The sequence below is a fragment of the Cupressus sempervirens genome, chromosome 11 (genome assembly GCF_028749045.1).
Source record: "Cupressus sempervirens isolate cs-2001-9-10 chromosome 11, ASM2874904v1, whole genome shotgun sequence".
Lineage (NCBI taxonomy): Eukaryota > Viridiplantae > Streptophyta > Pinopsida > Cupressales > Cupressaceae > Cupressus > Cupressus sempervirens.
This window is the reverse complement of record NC_143128.1, coordinates 199,394,510-199,418,071: the sequence shown is the minus strand read 5'-3', so window position 1 is coordinate 199,418,071 and position 23,562 is coordinate 199,394,510. Positions and strand designations below refer to the sequence as shown.

Below are 23,562 nucleotides of genomic sequence, written 5' to 3'. Positions count from 1 at the left end.
ATATCTTATGCAACGATGGATATAATATACCCATGATTCCTCATAAGTTCCTTCCAATAAGATGGGCTACTAGTGATTCTCCAAGTAAGCCTACCCAAGCTAAACTATCTTCTTACTATTTAAAGAAGTTTACAATAATATGGGTGTAAGTGAAGGTTGACACTATGCCGAACCTTTATACTGTGTTATAACTGCAAGATTTAAACAGCAGAAAAAATCTATCATATGGCAAACAAGAAAACTCTGCGGGATAGCTTATGGTTCTGATGTTCTTTTTAGCCTTTAAAAATGGCATCTTATACAACATTGAAAAGTCACAATAAACAGATCTCCATGATTCACTAAGCTTCCAGTTTCAATAATTTTGCAAACATTCATGCCAATGTTTCGGTAATCAATAACATGTAACACAGATATGACATAATTATGCACTTGTAACAAAGATACGACATAATTATAAACTTGAAACCAGATCTCAGTGTGTCAAGGTTAGGAGAATTTCTAACTAGATAGCAAAGAAAATGAAGAACTTCACTATAGAAACTATAGCAAGCAAATGTAAGCATCCTTCAATGCAGATCTCATAGGTTTACACTAGAGTTCAACATCATATTCACCACGAAAAAACTAATTCTTACAATGGCAGACATCTTTAAACAGATGAAATATTACAAACAACTTTATGCCATTAAATTTGTTAATTCATAACTATTCCATTTTAAGGTTGAATACCATCACCTCATTATTGTTAATAATTGTGGAACAGCTCCAGCCTTGTCTTGCATCTATAGAACCTACTGAAAACATGGAAGTATCTGTACAGTGATTGTTCTAGCCTCGTAAGAATTTACAAGTCAATTCAGTTCAATAACAAATGACTCAGAGAGGTCAGTTTCTAAAAGTTGGCTACAGTTCCAAATGAAATTGTACATAATCCTGTCATTTTCTTTATACGATCTTCACACAGAGAAAACCTCATGCTCAACAGATGACTCTTGCTGATTGAGAAAATAGCAGGAAACTGACATCCTTTTAGTAGCCTCTACAAAGTACAATACTTAATCTACACACAATTATTTTTGGAGCACTACATAAAGAATAATACATGAAGTGGCATCTCAGCAGTGAGTTAGAGTACAAGAAACTAATCTGAATCTGGATACACAACTGTGCAAACACTACAAGAGAGATGGATACCCTGCCTGAGAAATAGCATAGCTACATTAGCTCTCCCTAATTGGATTGTCTTCAGCACTGTCAACTGGAACTAGCTGGGATATGTGTCATTTGAATAACTCATTACATCTTCACATGTTGAAAGTACTGGTTCCGCAAGAAGATTGCCTGTTAACTGCAAAAATTTCTAGCTACACTACCCTAATGCTGTGCAGAAGCTTAAGCTTCCTTCCCAGAATCTGATTTATCAAGGCCTGATTCTTGTCCAATATTGTCATTTGAGTTGTTCTCCTGTGACATCCCATCTTGACTATTACTTTTGGAATTGAGAAACCGGCCACCACACCCCCTTGCACGCTTAATTGCATGCAAATGTCGCGACTCGTGTAGATAAGGCTGTATTGCACATCAATTTAGAACTTACATTTCCATTGCAGGTCACAAAAAATAAATACTACAATTGATAAAAATAGAAAACCATCCTCTGAATCATAGGCTACAATGTGTTCTACATTTAAAATGGTACAAGGAAAGGAACACTAAAAAGTTCATTTTTTGTGTCATTGTTGGCAAAGATTTTTAAGTCGCAACTTGCCTTAGCAAAATTGGAACTTCCACTTTACTTTATAAACATAACCCTGTAAATGCAATATACTTGCTGTTTCTGGAGACTAAACCTTGTGACTGCATATCATTTATCATTTTATGCTACTGTATGGGTTGATGGTTCAACAAATGCCGTTGGAAACTGCTAGAACAGAATGGCTTTTTGTACAGTAAGTATTGCAAAAAAATAAAACCATTAACGGAAAATCAATGACACATTGAGGTTTCTAGGCTAAAAGAAGATTTAAAAAAAATTGTAAACAACAATATAATTTTCAGAATCAATTATACCAATTAAGGCAACGGATACAACTGTACATGAGCGTTTGATGGAACCAACAATTTTATTAATCCCAAAATCACTAATTTAGATGATATCACACTTAATGGGTGACAATTTGACAAAGACAGTAGTTTTGACTTGTAGTTTGTTCTTTTTAGATTCAATTCTGTAAAAGTTTTTGCATCAACATTTCAGATCACACACTCTCTGATCCATCATCAGAACGAACATGAAAGAGAGCATAAGGAGTACACTCTTTTCACTTACTCATGCTCTCTTTTATGTTCATCCTTATGATGGATCACAGAGTGTGATCTGAAAAGTTGTTGCAAACACTTTTACACAGTCGAATCCAGAAACAAGAAGCTGTAAACCTCATGGATTGTGGAAATCTACTTGTTCTTCTAGTAGTTTTGATTTCAAACACAATGCCCTAGGTTTTTTGAAACATTCATTCTTAAAACTGTAAAATCTTCAGAATACCCATATTTAGGGTTTAAGCACTTCAGTCAATATTACAAGTTAGTGATCATTTCACTGAGAATGTACAGAACTTTTGTACTTACATAAAGGATCCAAACTACTATGCTAACCAGATATATAACTTTTATAGCTACAGGACAGATGTATAAATATGATTGCACTTCAAAAATTACTAAGCATATATTCCACTTTTTTCATATTTGTAGGATTTTAACCTACCAACTTTTATTTCTCAACCCATCCATATTAAATCTGAGAGGTTTGACAATTGGACTAGGCCTGATACATTTTAAAACCTTGGATGTCAAGTTCACCCCTTAGGTTCCCCAGGTACTAACTGGTCCATGGTTCTGGTCTGGACAGGGGGGGTGGCTTGAACCAGACCACACTCAGTTCAGACCCAGGCAGACCAGGCTTGAAAACACTGAAGCACCAGTGAAATTGGTCCTGCAGGCTGTCAAAGTCAGCAACCAAGTTGTTTTTTTTTGCAAATGTAATTATTTTTTGGCATCCATTTTTAGAATTAGAATATGTTGACAAATAGGAAAATAACTCAAAGTGCCCCTTGACCCATCTTAGGGGCACTGCCCCCATACCCCTATTACAAAATTCGGGGGCAAACTGCGATGATTGAAGTGGGGAAAAATTTACCTCCGAGTCTAATTAGGCTCCATATAACATCCACAACCCTAAAAAATAGATTCTAAAAACTTATTTTGGCTTCCACTTCTTAGCATACACTTGATGAATTTGAAGATTCTGACACCAATACTGTTATTGGTCCAGCTGATTATTGGCCTTAGCTCTGTTTGTGAGTCAACTGATGCCAATGTAGAAGAAAATGATGATGATGATGAAGAGGAAGAATATTAACAAATTTTTAATCCATTAGTTGACCTTCAAACAGGGATACTTGAGCTTGATGTTATGATTTATCACTTGACATTTTAATGTTTTGAAGCTTTAATGTTGAACTTGAGTATATGTCAATATGATGCTAAGTTGGTACGATCATGTTTCATAATGCTATGATTATAAGTTTATGGTGTTTAAATGGCTTTATGATACTATGTGATGAACCCAAACCCTTTTCAAAATTTTGCCATACTAGCGAACCTGTCCTTTGTACCTGAATGGGCACCCTAGATTGAAAACCTTGTAAAAGGGCTGCTTAAAAGAACTTACAGTGAACTGAGAAATTAAAAAGCTGTTCATGCTGATATTAGCATTTGTTTCTGAACAAGTTCACTCAGTTCCACATGACAATGGCCATAGTAAAGGTCCAGAAAACTGAAGTATACAATTACTACCATAAAATTGCAAATGATCACCACTCTAGCATCATTCTTTTATGAGAGTGACTTGCCACCATATTAAAAAGACATCAAACAACTGAAGTATACAGTTACTAGCATGAAATAAGTACATGATCACCACTCTAGTATCATTTTTTATGAGAGTTAACTGCCACCATATTAAAAGGATAACATATGCTCAAATCCTTGTAAATATTAAAAATATCCTAGAACTCCTAATCGGCATATAAGACTAAATTCTATATTGATGATCTCAAAGCTGAAGTTTGAACACACTACAAGGATCCCAAACATCAAGAAATTCAAGGGATCTCTCAGAAAGTCGAATGTGCAAAAGGAAAAAAAATTAAAATCAATGTAGACCTTTTTCACTGTCACATGACATGGAGTCTAGTAGGTGATTATATTCACCTTTCTGCTTTTTATGAGTTTGTTCTCAGATTCTGCTTTTGCTCGAGATTGCCGACGCCGCAAAATTCCATGATATTGTTTGGCATTGACATAAACTGGCTCCTCAATTGCATCTGATGGTAATGGAACACCAGTGTGTGGAACACCTAGTATGTGGGGATGAACCTGCACATCTGGTGATAGTTATGCTAGAGGTCATCACAAACAAATATGCTAATAATAAAACATTTGATCATTGCAGACATAATTTGCAGTAGCATGTGAAGAAAAATCCTTCTGTATCACTCACAATACTTCATTTTCATAAATGCAAATAAATAGTACAGGTAGCAGTCAAAAAATGAATTTCAATCCAAAAGCTGGCTATCCCATCCAGACAAATATAAAGAAACAAAGGTAAACAAAATGTCCCTCAAAAAGCATAAAGATTGTTCAACTAAAGTTTACCATTGTCTGTGGTCCATAAGCTGCAACCATGCCTGCATAATAAGGATCTGGGTAATGATATGCAGCCCTAACCTGCTGCAAAACATTGTCATTATAGAAGTATTGTTTTTCAGACATTTGAACTAAACAAATGAACTGCATAACAATTGTGTTTGGAAATCAAGTCCCAATGATCCTTATCTAAGGAAGAAAATGAAATGATTTGCGATTTCACATGTTAACTTTCAAATCATGTATCTGGATACAACTACATTTCATTTGTCTTCTAAATCACCCTGTAGAGGGGTCCAGATGGTAGAACCAAAAAATTTGGAGGAAGAAGAACTAAAAATGGTTGTATCCAGAAACCTGATTTGAAGAAAATAAAATGTTATCTGTGAAATAACCTATTATATCTCCCTTTTCACTCGATTTACTTTTGAAAGCAGAATCTTCAGATTGTTGTTCAAAATAACACCCGAGACTAAGAAAAGACAGCATGGAATAAATAGCTCCAAGATAGGAGGATGGAGCCATACCATAGATTGTCCTATTTCAAGTTGAGAGTGAGGGATCATGAGTTCAGGATGTGGCAAAGGCACAGCAGGTACTGGAGCCATTATAGCTGGCGAAACCTGCTGTTGATTTGTCTCATTCTGCTTTTGCTGCTGCTGTTGTTGCTCATCTAGAGCACTTTCATCAACACCTGCATATTAAAAACCAGGATATTACATTTTAGCATATGGGAGGTTTAGTTTTCCCAATGTTTTTAAATCTGGGAAGCTTTAACTTTTTATTTTTCCTCAGTTGTAACATTGATAGCAAATAACTTTTAGACAGATCAGGACTACATATATTCAAACAGCAATGTTCTCTGGCTTATGAATCATTAATGAATAAACGAGTAAGTAGAAATGTAAATCAAACTTATTTTGCCATTCATATCCTTCAATACAAAATTGGTCTCATATTATTTATCTTGAAGATCATTTTTAGTATTTACAGGCTTTTGAGTTCCGAGCATAAAATAACAAATGATAGAAGACAGATGCAAAACAGATTTGCCCGATAGACATTTAAATCTCAACTACAGATTTTGATTCCAGAATCAAATGGTTGGACATAACTGCCATGCACTTTCAAACAGCTGTAAAATTAAAAAATAGGTTTGCCCAAAGAAAAGGATCGATTTAACAGATATTGCTCCAATTTCTCATGTTCTATTGACTTCGACTAAGCTTCCATCAGGTGTATCTGCTCAATGCATAAATATAAAACTGCCATATAAGCATAATTTCAGTACCTATGGACTATATAGATATCAAAAGATCATTTACATGGTCTATGAATACTACCTGCCAACATGTCATTCAAAAACCTATGGCCTTTAATATTGAAAGAAAATCAAGCAACTGGGTTGGTAAGCCCTGAAGCTTAAAGTCTGCAGAGTGCAGATTCAAATCATGCTGGGTCAGGGTGGATGGGCAGGGCAGTGATGGTAGCAGACAAGCTTCCAGGTCAGATTTTCTAGCTGGCAGAATGGTAGATCTCATCAGCTGAGCTGATATTCACAATGCATTTGTTAATTATGGTTAGACAAATCAAATATGTTTAATATACAATTGATGTTCTACCAACTAATCAATTGGCATTCCATGCATCTCACACACTTAACAAGAACAGAGGGAAGTTTGTACATGTTAAAAATCTAGGATTCAATAAAATTGTCCAAATGGTTTCTAATTGTAAGAGTGATTGATGTTCCATAGATTCTGACAGCTTACCCAACCTTCATTTTTTCCAGCTATGATATAGGCTTCCAATGCTTTGGCGATCTCTTGAGCCCTCCCAATGTGCATGCAATAAACAATAAATTGTTTTTTTACATGTGATAGCCTATATTTTCACTATGCTAAAATGCTGAAAATATATTGTGAAAATGTCATGAAGAGTCTTGTGCAATTAGAATTTCTCGTATATTGTTGTCAAGTTTTCCATAAAAACTCTAACCTAGCAAGTTTGGGCCCTAATTCATTTTGAAATTTTGCCCTAACCCAGGATCATACAAATGTTCTAAGACTTGTGTCCCATGCTTAACATCTGAAAAATTTCTTATTCCATGGTCGGGTTGGTTTTAACCCTAGGTTTTGTGTCTAGCGGGGAGACCACTATTGATTTTCAAACTTTCCTTGTTTTTTTTTACAATCAAGGTCATTAGTGTGGAATCTTAAGTTATGGGTCTTCAGTCTTCCGATGTTACGATAAGGGGTTTAGCACAAGTTCGGAAGTGGCAATTCATGTGTCTCCCGATATCACGGTATTCAACACAAGCGTAAAGGCGTAGAAGTACTTTACATAGGTTCCGAGCTTACGCTAGTGTTGAGAGCGTAGCATCGAAAGTGTTTTTCATGAAGATCAGCAAGTGTTACAATCCTACGATGAAAGGAGCAGCGTAAAAGCATAAGTGCTTTTCTATGAAGTTTGACCATACGCATAGATCAGTAGCATGAGATTGTAAAGTGTAGAGTTTCAAGTCTTTTGATGCTTACGATCTTACGAGGTGGGGCCTAGCGCATAAGCATAGCAGAATTGAGCACGTCAATAAAGTCTTCTGGGGATACAAAAAATAAAGCATCGTAAGATAGCAAGGTGAGATATAAAGACTCCCACAGCTACAAAACAAGGCAAAGCATAAGTTTGAAGGATAGAAATAAGAAGGGTCCAATGCCACGATAAAGAGTCAAGCATATGATCGAGAGGCTAAAGTAAAGCTGAAGTTAGGACCTCCGAGGTTACAGTAAACAATAAAGGTATCTATTAGCGCATGGTTGGATGGTTAAGACGACAGTTAGAAGAAAAGCTCTTGGAGTTACAGTGGAGGTTTGTATAATTATTAGCATGAGATCATGAGTCAGTAGGAGAGAAGCCCCAATGCTACGGGTATCATTTAAGCGTAAGATCGTAAAGTTTTCAATGCACAATGTCAATGTTCCACGGACGGTTGTAGACTACTAGGCGTAGGTTCGCAGTTTGAAAATGACACTGCAAGTGATGTTTTTGATCTTACGGTAAATTGTTGAGCGTAAGGCCATAAGGAATATAAAAGGGCTCTCCACTGATATGAAAAGGGATTGAGCGTAAGATCGTAAGGGTATTTATTCTTGTCTATGGGGTTACGAAGGTTTTGAATTTCAAATAAAAGTCGTAAGATCACAAGCCCTAAATACAACATGAAAAGGATTTTTGCTTTCTCTGCGCTGGAAAAGGACAAAAAAGTTTGGACCAATAAGATTTTAAAATAAAGTGCTAAGCTAGATAATTAAGTCGACGCTCTATTAAGTGACATAAATTCTGAGAATTAAAGCTCATGCATGCAAGGAATCAATGCAGCAAAGAAGTTAATGAAATACGCAAAGCATAAAAGACATTTTCTAGACTGAAACAAAATACTATTTACAAAGCACGAAGAATTTGAGAAGTTGTAGAGCTTTCAGATCTTATTTGTTGTCAAGATGTCAGAGAAAGAGGTAGATGAGATTCAAGCTAAAGACATGGAAGTTGCAAAAACATCAACTTCAAAAGGAGATGTGCAATGATGCATCATATCCCTATGGACCTCAATGGGTAGGGGATTTTCCTAAGAAGGTAGAGAAAATGATGCCTGTGAGCAAGTTCAAGAATTAATTTCAGAAGACTGTGTATGGTGTCCACAAGGTAGTGGGAAGTGATGGCTCTAATATGATGTATGGATCAATATACATTATAGCCTGAGATGTGCAGAATGCTTTCCACAACGAGGAGTATGATTCGTGGGTTACATCACTGAGAAGATGCAAGAACAGATTGAGTTAGCATAGAGAGGAGAATTGGGGAATTTCAGATTCCACCATTATTCATTGTTGATGCATCTTATCTTGTACAAGAATGTGGGATACATCAGTCCACAATTCATTGATCAGACATCTGATGAGAATGGAGAGCTCCCAGTACAACTATGGACACGAGTATGGGATAGATATTACCATTAATTTGATTTTGTTGCTTTTTTCAATAATTTCAATGTAGCAATAATGAAAATGTTAGACCCCAGTTTCTTTAGGGCCCCTGAAATTTTGAAAAGTTTATTAAGAACAACCCTCTTGCCTGAATAGAAGAGATTAGATCACAATTGGGGTGGCATCTTCTTGTTCCAAAAAAAAATTTCTTATGAGAGTTTATGCACGTCCCCAAACACCTCCTATATTGCCATTTCTATGGCAGCTGATCATGGTCAATAGGGAATACTTAGGGCCAAGATTGCACAAAGGTATTTTTTTGTGTAGATGTTTCAGGATAGGAGACTTTTCAATTGGGAAAGAATCTCTAGATCAAATTCATGCATTCCTTGGGCATTATAATTTTTCTACTGCCCCATATAGGATCTATGATCCAAAAAATTTCATGAAAAATACCTTGAAAGAGATCAGAGGTTATGTATTGCCTAATACATTGAAATTGCCCTTTGACGATTTAATTACAAACACTATAGCAGAAGGGGAAGCCACTGAGAGATTGAGAAAATTTGATGACATCCAAAGGGTGGAGACAGAATTAAAGAGGACAGACCCAAATTTCAAGGGTTTTTACTTAGATGTCCCATACCCCTATAGGCTACGAAAGATGACTGAAAATTTTTATGATATCATGGCACAAATGTCTGGGGAACCAATAGGTGAAGAAGGGAGGGTAAACCCTAAGTCCCCTCGACGTATTTTTGGAAGTTGAAGAGAAGGAGCTGGTAGTAGTGGCATGGGTAGCCAAGGGCAACAAAAGATAAAAAGTGATCCAAGTACCTAATAAGGTAAAATAGAGGCACTACAACTGATGCCTAGAAAAAAATCAATATTTTGCTGACTTACGGCAAAATCATGGTTACCGGGAGACCCATCTCCCCCCTAACAGTCGCGTCTCGGAGACTTTTCGCGTCTCCGGAGACCTCAAAAATGGTTAGAGACTTCATGACGAAGTCTCCCCATCTCCTAAACCAAAAAGTGAAGTCTCCCCGCAGTCTCCCGATAAAATATAAATGTAAAATATAATATTAAATAATTTTATATATTTTAGCCCTCGTTTTAATGTTTTTAATGCAAAAATTAAGACCACCAACAATTTAAATGATTAAATCATTTAAAATATTTTATTTAATAAATTAATAACTTTAAAAACATTAGAAACACTTTTTAAAAATTATTTTTATTTGACAATTTAAATGATTAAATCATTTAAAAAAAATTTGGAGAGATGATTTTTTGGAGAGCATGATAGCTGAAGACCTTGAGATGGATGATCACAACCTTGTGGAGTAGATGATAGTACCATCGACATACTAATACTAGATATATTTTTGTTTTTTGTTTATTGTACGAAGTGTTCATTTTTGTTTGCATATCGGCAATTCAGCATCAAACTATACTTTTTTGAATTTAAAATTTGAATATGTAATGATAATCTCAGCAATTATCAATCTGATATGATGGTGATCATATGCAATATTCGAAAAACAAATGTCTATGAGATTCAATATTCTGATCATGTGAGTTTTGAAATCTTTGACTCTCTGAGTCTATTTTAATTTTTAATGTGACATTACTATTATTATTTACTTTAGTCTTTAGTCTTACAGTATTACTATTTTCAAATTTTGTATTTCCTTTTAGTATTAGACTCTTTAAACTATTAAAAAAAAATTTAAAAAAAATTTGCCGTCTCCAAGTACCCCCGTCTCCTATTTGAAAAATTGCTGTACCGGAGACCTCGAAGTCTCCTCATCTCCCGGTGATCTTGGGCAAAATTATTTTCAAGACATTGTAACAGCAGCAGAGAATTCTCTAACCGATTTACAGCTGACAGCAACTAGATTGGATGACATAGCTCTTTTTGAGCTCAAAGTCTAAGGAGCTAGAAGCTGAAGTGGCATCTTTAAAAGATCGGCTCAAGGCAACAATGGAGAGCAGAGTAGAAGTCAAAAATGAAGAACCAGCAAAGACTACTCTAGAGACAACAACTCAGACTACAAAACAAGTGTAGATTGATCCTAAGTCTCAGAGGGTGAGTATTGATGTTGAAGCTCCATAGCAAGGTGGTGAGATAAAAACAAATGTTTTAAAAGGTATGATAGGCCACAGGATAGGTACTTTGAAGAAGATCTCTCAACAGGCACATAGCCTTTTCATTTCTTTGCAAAATGTTGAGCATATATGCAATGAAGCACTATCATGGCTGTCACCTATTTTTAACCAATGGGGGCCATATAATCAATTTTTTGAAAGAATAATTTTGTCAATGGCAAAGAAGCTTGATCTGGTTTTTAAAATTTTCACAGTAAAGGAAGGTTGGAGACAATAATTGAGTTAATTGGTTTCTTTACCGGTAAGTTGCAAATAGTGCAGAATAAATTGAAGATTCTAATTGAGGGAATTGATTCTTATATCCCACCAATTTTGGATGGTAACAATAAGTTCAAAGATTGGCAGGAATGGTGAAATTCTTTTGACTCAATATTAGCTCTAGAAGGAGTAACAGCCATTTTTGATGATGATACAAATAATGTTGCTTTCAATGATTTGATTGATTCTCTTTTCAAAGTAGAAATTGACACGAACCGGTTTGTAATAGAGTCAACAGCCATAACAGATGCCAAGGGGAACAAGGCAGTTAGTGATTTGGATGAAGTTAGAGGCACTAAATGGCCAACAAAAAGAGAGATTTGTGTGTGGGAAGCAGTCGGAAGAAATTAAGGCTTTGCCCACGAAAAGCAGTTAGAGATCATGGTTGTATGGCAGAAGAGGACAAAATAGAGAAAAGACAGTGATTATGACAGGTTGTTAAAGTTGTACACATGCTCATCTTGGAGACACCTGAAGAGAGATCACCACCTGCCAGTTTGTCCAAGTACAAAGAATGTTTTGCAAGAGAAAAGTATCTGATGTCTTTGTATTTGGTTTTGAATCAAGTTTAATTTTGTTTTCTTTAGTGATAATGCTATTTTGCAGTCGGTCCAATTTTTGTCAAATGTATGTTGTTTCAAATTTGTATTTCACGAACAAAGGGATGAATGAATGAAATACTTGTCATATTCTGAGTTATACTTTGAGTCTTGTATCAGATAAATGTATCATTCTCAAGGAGACTAATACAAAGAGGGGAATTACTAAATATGTGTCCTGAGTTTCTGTCTCCTTTTTCATATAATTGTTATTCTGAGAATAAATGAGCAATTATTGTATATCAATTCATTGCTGCTTTTAATTCAAGTAATTAAGTAAATGCTTTTGTGAATTGATAGGGTTTCTAACTATATGGGAGGGATATCATAAGAATGGGATTTAGGGATAAACAATTGATAAATTTAGTTGCAAGTCAATTAAAAAGATCAAAATTCACCGATATGACTCTATTTGACAATGGATAAGGCACTGATCATCAATTAGAATGCAAATTTAAGCAGCCTTTCAGTAGCACAAATCATTTTAAAATCAAATCAATATCTAAAGTTTTTAACAAAAAATTATATGTTGGTCATTCACTTATTGTAATAGCTCTTTAGTTTGTAGTTGACTACTATAATTCATCAGTTGATTTCAACTCCAAGAAGATTAAAAGACCAAATCTGCTCTAAAGGGATGTGTGGTGTGAAAATAGGAAGAAATATTGAAATCCCTAGGTAAACCCGCCTTGGTTAGCAGAGCCTAAAGTGTAGGAAGCACTTTTGCTTCGTTAGTTGGTCCAAATCTAAATGGTTTTTGCTGAAAATGGGAAGTAGCTAATCCCTAGGTATACCTTTATTTTGTACTCTGGTGTTGTTTTAAGATCTGTAGTTTTAAAACGCCAACGACATGGAGATCAAATTAATGGCTTTGCAATTGTCCTAGCAGTCTCCTCTTCTAAATCTATAGTTTGAATGAATTTGGGTAAACCCCCCACCCATCATTATTTCAAATAATATTATGCATCCAATGTATGAATATGTTCTAGAGGCTACTCAATCAATATGAAAGCACTCGTGCCTCCAATTTACTTGCTCTTGTTATCATGTTTATAAGTAATGACATGCAAGTCTTACAAGCTTAGATTAAAATTCTGGAGAAGCAAGCAGGCGCAACCAAGCATTCCAAGAGGAGGAATGAAGGTAAGAACCGACCTTCCTCTGCATTCATTATCAAAACTAATGCCCTTATGGCTGAGGCTATTGACATTGAGAAGGGTAGACTTAAATCTTCTGTTGTATTTTTAGCTGTTCAAGATATATCTAAGTTGCCATCTAGAAATTTTATGAATGACTGACTTCATAATATTTGGGGTAAGAAATTAGGGTTTCATTTCTTACTTCCACATGCTTCAAAAAGGTCTTTTCAGGTTTTTTTTGTTAACCCAACTCACCAAAGTGAAGTGGTTAAGAAGTAGTTTTGGAAGATTGGCTCCTATGCTTTCCGAGCCATTCCTTGGTCATCTGAAGTCGTCCAAGAAGAGATATTGGCCCTTTCACGCCCTAGGTGGTTAACCCTTGAAAACTTGATAAGTAGGAGATAGCAATATCACAATTTGACTTGCTATGGAAATTATCTCCTACTTGTCAATTAATGAGCTTAAGGGGCTTTCTAGTAAATGGTTCATAAGGCACAACACTTGGTGAAGGCTTTGCAAATAAGGTTGCAAGAAAAGTGGGTTTAACCATGGAGGAAACTCTATAGTTAAGTGCTCTCAAGCTGGAGTAGTACTAGGATGGGTGACCTCCCGGAATGTCCTAGTGCTTCACTTCTGGGAGCATCACCTAAATCCAATGAGTGTTAAGTGTTCCATTTATTCTCATGAGAGATGGATTCATGTTGAATCACAACTCATGAAATATGGGTCAATGAGTTTGACTCAAAAACTACATAGTTGAATCCTGATAGCAATATCACAATTTGACTTGCTGTAGAAATTATCTTCTACTTATCAATTGATGAGCTTAAGGGGCTCTCTAATAAATTGTAACAAATGGTTTTTCATAACAAAAACAAAGACAGTTTATAAGAGATTCATTGAAATAGACAACTAAATTCCTTTTCATATTACATTAACTGTTTCAACTATCAACAATCCACTGAAATAACCATGATCAACTGAGGTAACCATATCAATGATCAATCGAAATTACTAGTTTAACGATTGACTGAAAGTAACTGTATCTATGATTAACTAAAATAACTAGGTTAACAATTAATTGAAAATAACTGTATCTATGATTAACTGAAATAACTAGGTTAATGATTAACTGAAAATAATTGTATCTATAATCAACTGAAATAGCTAGATGAACGATTAACTATCTTTTCTACATACAAGTAAGTAAATACTTATCATGGAAAGAAGAAAAGAAACATACAAGTATCATCCAGAGTGTCTTTAGTTGGTTTTGCAAGCCTTGGCTTTTGGTAAGAGGAGAAGCACTGACACAGGCTTAACCTCCCAACCTCGAACCATACTTATCCCCACACAATCTATTGAATTAGAGAGGACCTCCCTACCTCGGGATCAAGTTTCGGATGTTCTTAGTCCAGCCACTTGAGCATCCTAGTGTTTAGAATGTCCGCACAATTATGAAACAGACATGTCTGCATAACTGGCACCACTGACATCAAGTGGAGGTCTCTGATGGGTTCAACGACCCGATCACCACCACTCGACTTGACAAAAGGAAACATTTATAGGGACGAGCATGAGCTATTAAGTATGGTTAATTAATTAATTTGATCATATCTAATTTCACTTATGTGTTCTTGCAGATTTATTCCACCTCTTCACCTTTACATGGCTATATAGCCGATGAGTCCCAGGTGTTTGGAAATTCTGAGCAATCTGCTCTATGCATAAATTCTAAAAGGATTCATTGATTAGTATATCTTATCACAAACCGTGACTTGGAAGAATATGTTCTTGAGACCAGCTGAAAATATTATTGAATTTTGATTTCCATATAGTATATTTCATTCAGGTTTTATTGCATTTAAAAAGTTCTCTCTCTTAAGATGTTCTATCTGACATTATCTATGATGATTCTAGCTGTTATGAAAGTTAAAAAAAAACAGTAACAAATGACATGGAATATTCAGCAAAGCTTATAACGTAACTTGAGAGTAATCTGGAAAAGAAAGAAGTTTTTGAGCCTAGCTGGCCACTATGTTTCGGCCTCTTCCACAAACATTTCTCCAGGCACAAATATCCAAAGTATAAAAAGATCACTTCTTCTGCAAACAGGACTACAGCAAGGAACTTGAATAACTATGGATGGCAAAGATTCTCAGATGGTAATTGTAGGTTATCGTCTTTGAATAGAAAATCAGCAAATAAGAGAGCGAAAGGTAGTCGGGTGCATGATGCCTCCGACTCTCACTCACGATTTCTTATAACATAAAAAGGTGGCTCTTTGGCTTCCGTAACATAAGAATATTTGTCAATTTAAAATGCCAAGTGTTTAATCGGTTACAAACAAGGAAAAGAATAAAAGATGGAAAATGAGTTGGAAGGTATAATTCGAATATTCTTATAATTTATATTTATATACGTTCATGTAAATATATTCGTGAGGTGGCATCATTTTATTATAAGAAAATAATATAATGGTGTCACTTCATTTTTATATCTATATGTACGTACATATATATATATATATATATATATATATATATATAATAATAATATGGTGAAAGATCATTTAAAATCATTTGAGGTACGTTTTATATTTTAATTAAATTATTTTATGTTTCTTAAATTATGTATTTAATAGCTCATGTGGGTCCCACAGATGTATCCTGTGTTCAAGTAGTTAGGTCCTTACCAAAGAAGTTTAAGGTCATACCTGTTGACTGGACTAAGCAAGTATTCCATTTCGATGATCCTGTTTAGCAATGCTTCCCCCCTTCATCTTCTCCTGCAATCACCTGTGAAACACTTCCACCATAATAACAGTTCCATAATAATTTTCATATAAACATTTAAAAGACTTTAAATTATTAACCATAATTCCAAAATCAAGCAACTGTTAAACATCATATAACAAATAATGGTTAATGACCATCTCCATTAATAGTTAATACAATGGATATAAACAACTACCAACTTCACATGATCATGAAAGAAAAAATCCGTTAAATCCAATGGCTATGAGCAATTTTAAAACTAGGTCAAAATTTGGGATGTAACATAAATGGTTCATAAGGCACAACACTTGCTGAAGGTTTTGCAAATGGGGTCGCAAGTAGAGTGGGTTTAACCATGGAGGAAACTCTGTAGTTAAGTGTGCTCAAGCTGGAATAGTACTGGGATGGGTGACCTCCCAGGAAGTCCCAGTGCTTCACCTCTGGGAGCATCACCTAGATCCAATGAGTGCTAAGTGTTCCATTTATTCTCGTTAGAGATGGATTCATGTTGAATCACTACTCATGAAATATGGGTCAATGAGTTTGACTCAAAAACTACATAGTTAAACCCTGATAGCAATATCACAATTTGACTTGTGAAAATTATCTCCTACTTATCAATTAATGAGTTTAAGGGGCTTTCTAATAAGGGTTCATAAGGCATCACACTTGGTGAAGGTTTTGCAAATGGGGTTGCAAGCAGAATAGGTTTAACCATGAAGGAAACTTTGTAGTTAAGCACGCTCAAGCTAGAGTAGTACTAGGATGGGTGACCTCCCAGGAATCCCGGTGCTTCACCTCTGGGAGCATCACCTAGATCCAATGAGTGCTAAGTGTTCCATTTGTTCTCATGAGAGATGGATTCATGTTGAATCACTACTCATGAAATATGGGTCAATGAGTTTGACTCAAAAACTACACAATTAAATCCTGATAACAATATCACAATGTTGGAAACTTACCTCTCTGTTGAAGTTCCATGCCTTTAAGCGATTTGTACCTCATTAGATGCTCTCAAGCAAAAGTTCTACAATAAAATGGACCCTCCCCCAACAACCACTATAGATCTTAACACTCTCAGGAATCTTCCCCAACCACGTACTTTAGACTATGGTCTAACTAATTCCTCCACCAAAACCAATTGCAGAACCAAGAATGCTCAATAAGTGGCCCTTGAAAAAAATCAGAACCCCAAGTCTTAAAGGCTCTAGCCCCTCCTCTAGACCTAATTTGTTCAAGTCACATAAGTTGTCTTTTGACAACCTCCTATTCGAACCCAACACCCATTTGTGATCCAAGACAAAGGTGAATGTGCAGCCCTATAGCCCCATATGTCCACTAGATAGTGCCCTCCTTGGACAAGGAGACTAATGCTGCCCAGGATTGTGTCAAAACTGTTGATTCCATTGATGGAATAAGTGTAATCAAATAAGTTTATCACAATGAAGATAAAACTTAGCATTTAGCAATTTCACCTTGATTGTTATCCCGGCTCCCCCTCCCTTGCCTCTACCTCCCACTGAGTAGCATTACACATGCCCAAGATCCGAGACTCTGAATTTGTGAGTTAAAAGGCATTCCTTGGATGGTTGTTGGGGATTTAACATGATTGAAAAGCCCAAGATAAAGCTCGAGGGATAAAATTTGAATGGAAAAACAATGAGAGATTTTTTTGGGCTAAAATGTTGAATAGGTTTAAATTGTTTGATTCACTAGCTGGATGCATATCTGATTACAAGGGGATCTGGTGCACATGATCCAATCTTCAAAAAGGAAATAAAATGATTCGCTGTAGGCTTGACAAGTTTTACCTGGACAATGAAATTTCCCTTTCTGATCATCATCCTGTTGTTGCATCTATCTTTCTTATTGACAAGCCACCCCAAATGGCTAGGAAGAGAGAATGCTTTGCTCTTAACACCTCCCTCTTAAAGGATGATGATCTTAAGGTTGCGATCTCAGTAGTGAGATGGTTTAATTCTCATATTGTTAAAAATAATAATGCTATTGATCAACAGAATCAGAATATTGCCTCTTGTAGAACCTCATTTCAAACTACTAGGAGGAAATTGGCCAAGGATGCTAGGGGGGAAGAATCTAGTCTCCACAACATACTTTGTGAGTCTAAATTGGAGGTGCAAGAGGATCCTACCAATGTGGACGTTGTAAAAGCTTTAGCCCATTCTAGGTATTCCCTCAAAAATTGCAAAACAAAAAAATACAAGGTGCTAGAACCAAGGCAAGATTAAACTAGATCAAATTAGGGGATATATGCTCTAAATCTTTCTTCAATGTGTTGAAAGGTAAAGAGTTTGGAGATAGAATTGACTGCTTATGCAAGGAGGGAAACATGCTTAAATCTCACGAGAATAGCTTGCAAGCTTTTGCCTCATAATATTCCAAACTTTTCTCCTTGGAGGGTGTTGGTCAAACTACGGAATTCTCTAGAGAGAAACTCCAACGGATAGATCCTAAGAAGGTTTATAATGAGGAAAGCTACAATGCTTGGTAATCTGATCTTTGTGGAGGAAAATAATAAAGCTATTCTGAGAATGAGCAATGGTAAGGCTCCTAAACCAAATGGTCTACCAGTTGAGTTCTACAAAGTGAACATTTCTTGGATTGGTGAAGAATTGGTGAAGGTGTATGAGGAAGCAGTTGGAAACAAATCCCTGGATTCTCAAATTAACTCAAGACTTATCAAACTCGTTCCTAAGGAAGGGGACAAAACACTGATAAAAAATAGGAGACCTATAACACTCTAGAATGTGTCTTACAAAATTTTGGCTAAAGTCCTAGCCATGAGGATATAGAATACCCTACCACATATCATTAGCGCATCCCAAACAAGCCTTGTAAAGAATAGGTAAATTATGGAGAGCCTCATTACCTATTGGGAAACAATGAAAAAGCCTATGATAGGATTGAACGGAAATTCATCCTCATGATGCTCGAGTCAAGGAGGTTTTGCACATGGTATTGTAAAGCCACAGGTGGTTTCCAAGTTGTGAGAAGCCTATTAAAGGAGGGCTTGGGGAGGAGTTTGAGCATTGAGTTTCGTTTGCAAGATCGGGTGTTAGAAGGGTGTTAGCCTTAATCTGAGTCACCATATCCTAAATTTTCTCTGGTTCCCTTGAAATCCGAAGTCTTGCATCACACAAGCCTTTATCGATCTCATATCTTACAAATAGCACCGACCCTTGCATAAAGAAACCAGCCTTGTGTTGTCCGTCATGATTCTTGTGCCTTGAACCTCTTTGAACCACTTCGAACCTCAGTTCAAAGTAGTTCAAAGAAGTTCAATCAAAGGTTTTTTAATACTAACTATTTTCTACAGGTGGGACCTACTAAGCATAATGAGGATGTTTGTTTGAACCTCTTTGAACCTCCGTTCAAAGTGGTTCAAAGTAGTTCAATTGCTGAAGATTTTTGGGCAAGCATTAATGATCTTTCAAGGACAACCGGTTCCCGAGAAATTATTTTTAAGTGACAGAAGTAATGATTAGGGGTCATGTCGGATTTAATTATTGTTTGAGGCACGAGATCAGTCATCATCATGATTAAAAAAAAAAGGCAAATCTTTCACCCGAGAATTGGATTATTTGTCAGAAACTTGTAATTATTGCAAGGTCACCCACAGAAAATGCTCATTTAATGAAGGTGTCTTATCATAGCTTCAAGCGTGCAAACCAAGCCGCAATTAAATCGCCATGAATGCCTCATAATGAGGCGGTACTTTCGCTAGTATGTCTTCTTTCCTTTTAAAGTACGAGTTTCCTGTTTCATTGCTTTATTATGCGAAAGTGCGAATTGAAGGAGGAGCAGACATAATTGAAGGAAAAAGGTCTGGTTTTCTCTTAGCAAATCACAGGTTAGAACACAAGAAACCCCTTGTTCTTTCCTCTGTGTGTGTTTCGAAGAACAAAGCAGTCTTGGATTTTTAATTTCCTTTGTTTAAAATGAAGTCTGTTCTACATTTCTTCGGGAATGTTTCCAGTTTGGAGTGTAGGAGGCCTGTTATTACTGATACTAATTTAGAGGGTGTCAAGGTTGACAAAATATAAGCAAATTTTCTTGAACAAGCAGATGAAGTTAATGGTTGTATGGAGATTTTGACAAGTGGTTTGGTTGAAGCTACGGCCTTTCCCCCTACCCTTCTGAGTCCTAAATTACTCCAGTTGTGTATTGACCACTATGATGTGAGGAATAAGAGCATTTTAAATAAAGATGGAGAACCGGTGTTATCCATCTCTAGAGAGACCATTTCATCAGTCTTGCACTTGTCTGAATGCACTTTTGCCACTTTTAGCCCTACCCAGTCCTTGGTTGAGTATCATGAAACCCCAGATAAATACTGTAACATGTTGGCTAGGAAGTGGACAGAAACAAATTATAAAGGCAATTCAAGACTCCCCAAAATAATCACCAAAGACCATATGAAACCTCATAGTCTTACTACACAATGTCAAGGCTTCTTCGGATGTCTTTCTCTTTGAAGAGTGGATATACCATTATGTAGAAATCATTCTAAAGGGAGAACAACTGTTGGATTGGGCATAATTGATAGCCAGTTCAATGAGAAATCAACTAAAACATGCTAAGATGTCTAGAGAAGATTTCTACATGTCTTCCTACCTGACCTACTGCATTGCTTGTGTCAGCAATATTACTTCTCTCCCCCATGAAACTTGGAGTGAAGATGTAACTATCTACCAATATTGTCCTTTGCTCCAAAGAGAGAGTATTGGAGGATTCTAGGAAAACACATGACATGCTAATAGAAAGTGTGCACTTGAACCTCAAAAAAGGCACCCATGCCCAGATTATCTCTAGAGGCCCAAAAGCTAATTCAGATTTACGGGAGCTATTTTATTCAATTTCCTAAGTTCACATACTTAAGAATAGGGGGATTTGAGGAAGAACCAATAAAGTTGCCTCATTATGCTCTAGATTGTTTTGTCATAGCTGAAATTTGTAGACAGTTGTTTTTAGTACTTAAAGATAATCTGCCCCAAGAAAACTGGGAGTCTTTTTTCCCTATTAAACTTGGTCTTTTGACTTGTAGCAACATGGTCAATGCCTCAGTCGTTGGGAGAAACTTGCTTTGTTTTAATGTTGGACCCTATAATGGAAGAAGAAATTTTGATAGCAAAAGATTCGCAGCTAAAGTACTTGGTCTTAAAGGTCAATCACCCACGGTTCCACATCTAGAACATTTATGGCAAGATTGTCACGACGAAGAAGTGATAAAGAAAGACCATTCAAGACTAACACTCCCGCAAATAAGTTCTCTCAAATTGAAGTTCCAGTTGGAAGGAGTAGTTGAAGATGGTTTAGATATTATTGAGCTGGGATGGGAAGACGCAAGCGAGCTAAAACTATTGGAGGTAGACTGGAACCAAGGGGAAGATGATGATATAAATTTGAGAACCATATCTATTCTTACTCACACGGATAATTGGTTACGAAGAAGAAACATGAAAGCTACCAATGAAAAACAAATTGGAAAATCTCCAAAGAAGGTTTCTCTCTCTGAGACATTGACCTCTGACATATCAATTTCTTCTAATGTTGCAGGGGGTACTTCAGCTCCTAATAAGCAGAAAAGAACACCATCCCCTAAGCAAAGCACGGCCCCTAGAACCAGGTTAAAGACTAGTCTGAGGCACTCATGCAGCAAGAGATTCAAAAAGAGAAAATGATGTCTCAAGGTCAAGGTTTGGGAGAAGAACTCAGTTTCTTAGACACTCAAGATGGTGATGTGCAACTGGTAGAAGCTCCTAGGTTAGATCAGCATAAGTTTATGACTCCTCCAAGAGAAAGTCAGGGGATGACTGCTACTCCTTCTATACCATCATGGCTATCTAGTTGTGTCAATAAGAAGCGAACCCTGCAGTCTGTGTATACGCCTATTAAGGATATTGTCACCAAGTATGCGGCTTGTGGTTCTAAAAGTAAAAAGATGAAGACTGACACTCGACTGATCAAGGATCCAGTGACCGGAAGGGTAATAGCAGAAGTGACCACATACAAACAGAAAGAGGAATCGAGGGAAATTGATGCCGAGGGCTTTAACGTCATCGCTATGGAATTAGGGGCTATTACCAGAGACACTGGTAATCATTTCTTTAGATTCTTTGCTGACCATATGCTAACTCAATCAGAAAGGGACAAGGAGAAAAAGGAATTAAAGGACTGGTAATCACCATGGAGGCCTATATATATTCACTAATGAATTTAGGCGCCCTTCCCTTGGTCCAGACCCCATAGTCTTTCAATCCCAATTCCTCCGACAGCTAGCAATTAGTTAAATAGATACAAAGGGGTAAACTGCTCTCAGATGTAGTTCAGGAAGGGGTGGCGTCCATTGTGAGGGAAGGCAATAAATTCATTTTAGATTTTACCACCACATTCGCTGAAGGAGAAGTGTTATTGGGTGAAATTCAAACCCTCGTGCTAGTTTGGGAAGCCGACTAGAATCGCTACCAAGCCATTGTATTCCAGGCTCATGAAGTTGAGAGATACGGGGTATTGGAGTTTCTAAACGAAAATCCCATGAAGACCATGGATTCATGCATGCTTTTTATTCTTAAGAATAATATGAGATGGAAGTGGTCAATTTATAAAGGGGTCATTGAAGAAATGCGATTAGTAGAAGCCGAAATCATAGGAATGCACAAAGAACTCCTAGAGGACATGCAGGTTGTCAATCCTACCAAAATCTTGTAGTTCGAAGATGGCAATATGGACTTTGAGGTCTTGATCAAGAACTTCAATGATGCGGTGACAAAAATCAAAGAAAATGACACTCCTACTCCTGGAGACTTCATTACCCTGGCAAACATCAAATTGATGTTATATCTAAACAAGAATCACATGCCGAGGCAAAGCCGAAGAATCAAGGAGCTAAAATGGCAAAAGGATGCTTGCAAATTGAAGTTACTAAGTTTGAAGAATCCTCACTCCCATGCAATGCAGGAGTTTACGAATGCGTTCAAGAGCCAGAAGCTGGTGAAGCAGACTATGGCAAATGGAGGGAATATCGGCCACAGTGTTTAGTTAGGAGCAGTTATTTTCTATTTTATTTTCCAAGTTGTTTTTAAAACTGTTTCTTGTTTTTGCAACTGTTTCTAACTGAAAGGCTAGGCTTTAATGGAGGCCTTTTCGGATTTGTAATAAACTATAAATGCTAGAGCATTTAGCTAGTTAGGGGTTAGATTTTAAGTAGCCAAAATTATACTCTGATAAAACTAGTACTGTTTAAAGTCAATAATCTGGAAGTAGCGATAGACAAATAGTCATACGTTTGAGAATACTTTATTAAAATACTTGGTGCTAAAGAAGTTTTTTTGAATATATCTCTATCACATTTTGCCATGCTATAAAACTTAGTGTTTAAAGTGGTTCAATCATAGTTACTTTGTGAGCTATGGTGATCGATTTTGTATGACATCTATTGTTGTTTCTTGTTGTCTTCTCTCATTTATCTTTTCCTAGTTTCAGTTTAAATTCATGGTAGAGTTCAATCTCTTGAATAATCCTGCTTATTTGTGAAAAGACTATGAGCTTTTCATCCATTGAATCTTTGAATATGCAAGTTATTACCTCAGTACCCAAGAGTACATGAGTGTTCCTTATGCATTTTTTGGAAAAATTGTGTCTTTACTTAATTTCAATCTTTGAATTTATTGCTAAATCTTTTGTAAAGGGAGCTGTACCTATGAAATTTCAAAGGGAAACGAATAACTCAACGTTTACCCAACTGTTATGAACTTTATTGGATTTATCGAGCCTTGGGCATGGAATAAATTGTTGTTGTAGTAGGAAAAGACAATCTATTCACTAACAAAGGGTGTTGGTGAAATTCCTCCCGGATTGAGTTGAGGTGATACTCTTGTAAGAACTTGCATTGCAAGTGTGT

General features: G+C 36.4%; 1 protein-coding gene across 5 annotated transcripts in view; it reads right to left on the bottom strand.

Moving 5' to 3' along the window:
- Window positions 1-666: 666 nt before the first annotated feature.
- The window catches only part of LOC149528872 (nuclear transcription factor Y subunit A-7-like), a 69,162-nt gene continuing 46,266 nt past the window's right edge, over window positions 667-23,562 (bottom strand). For 3 of the 5 annotated variants that reach the window (XM_089809018.1, XM_089809019.1, XM_089809020.1), the window contains exons 3-6: window positions 5,241-5,407; window positions 4,723-4,794; window positions 4,276-4,440; window positions 667-1,572 (exon numbers count right to left, since the gene is read on the bottom strand). In XM_089809018.1, the coding sequence (XP_089665144.1) occupies window positions 1,396-1,572; window positions 4,276-4,440; window positions 4,723-4,794; window positions 5,241-5,407 (581 nt within the window). In that variant the 3' untranslated portion in view covers window positions 667-1,395. Of the gene's footprint in view, window positions 1,573-4,275; window positions 4,441-4,722; window positions 4,798-5,240; window positions 5,408-23,562 lie in introns of all 5 variants that reach the window. The other 2 variants (XM_089809017.1, XM_089809016.1) reach the window with 1 other exon arrangement.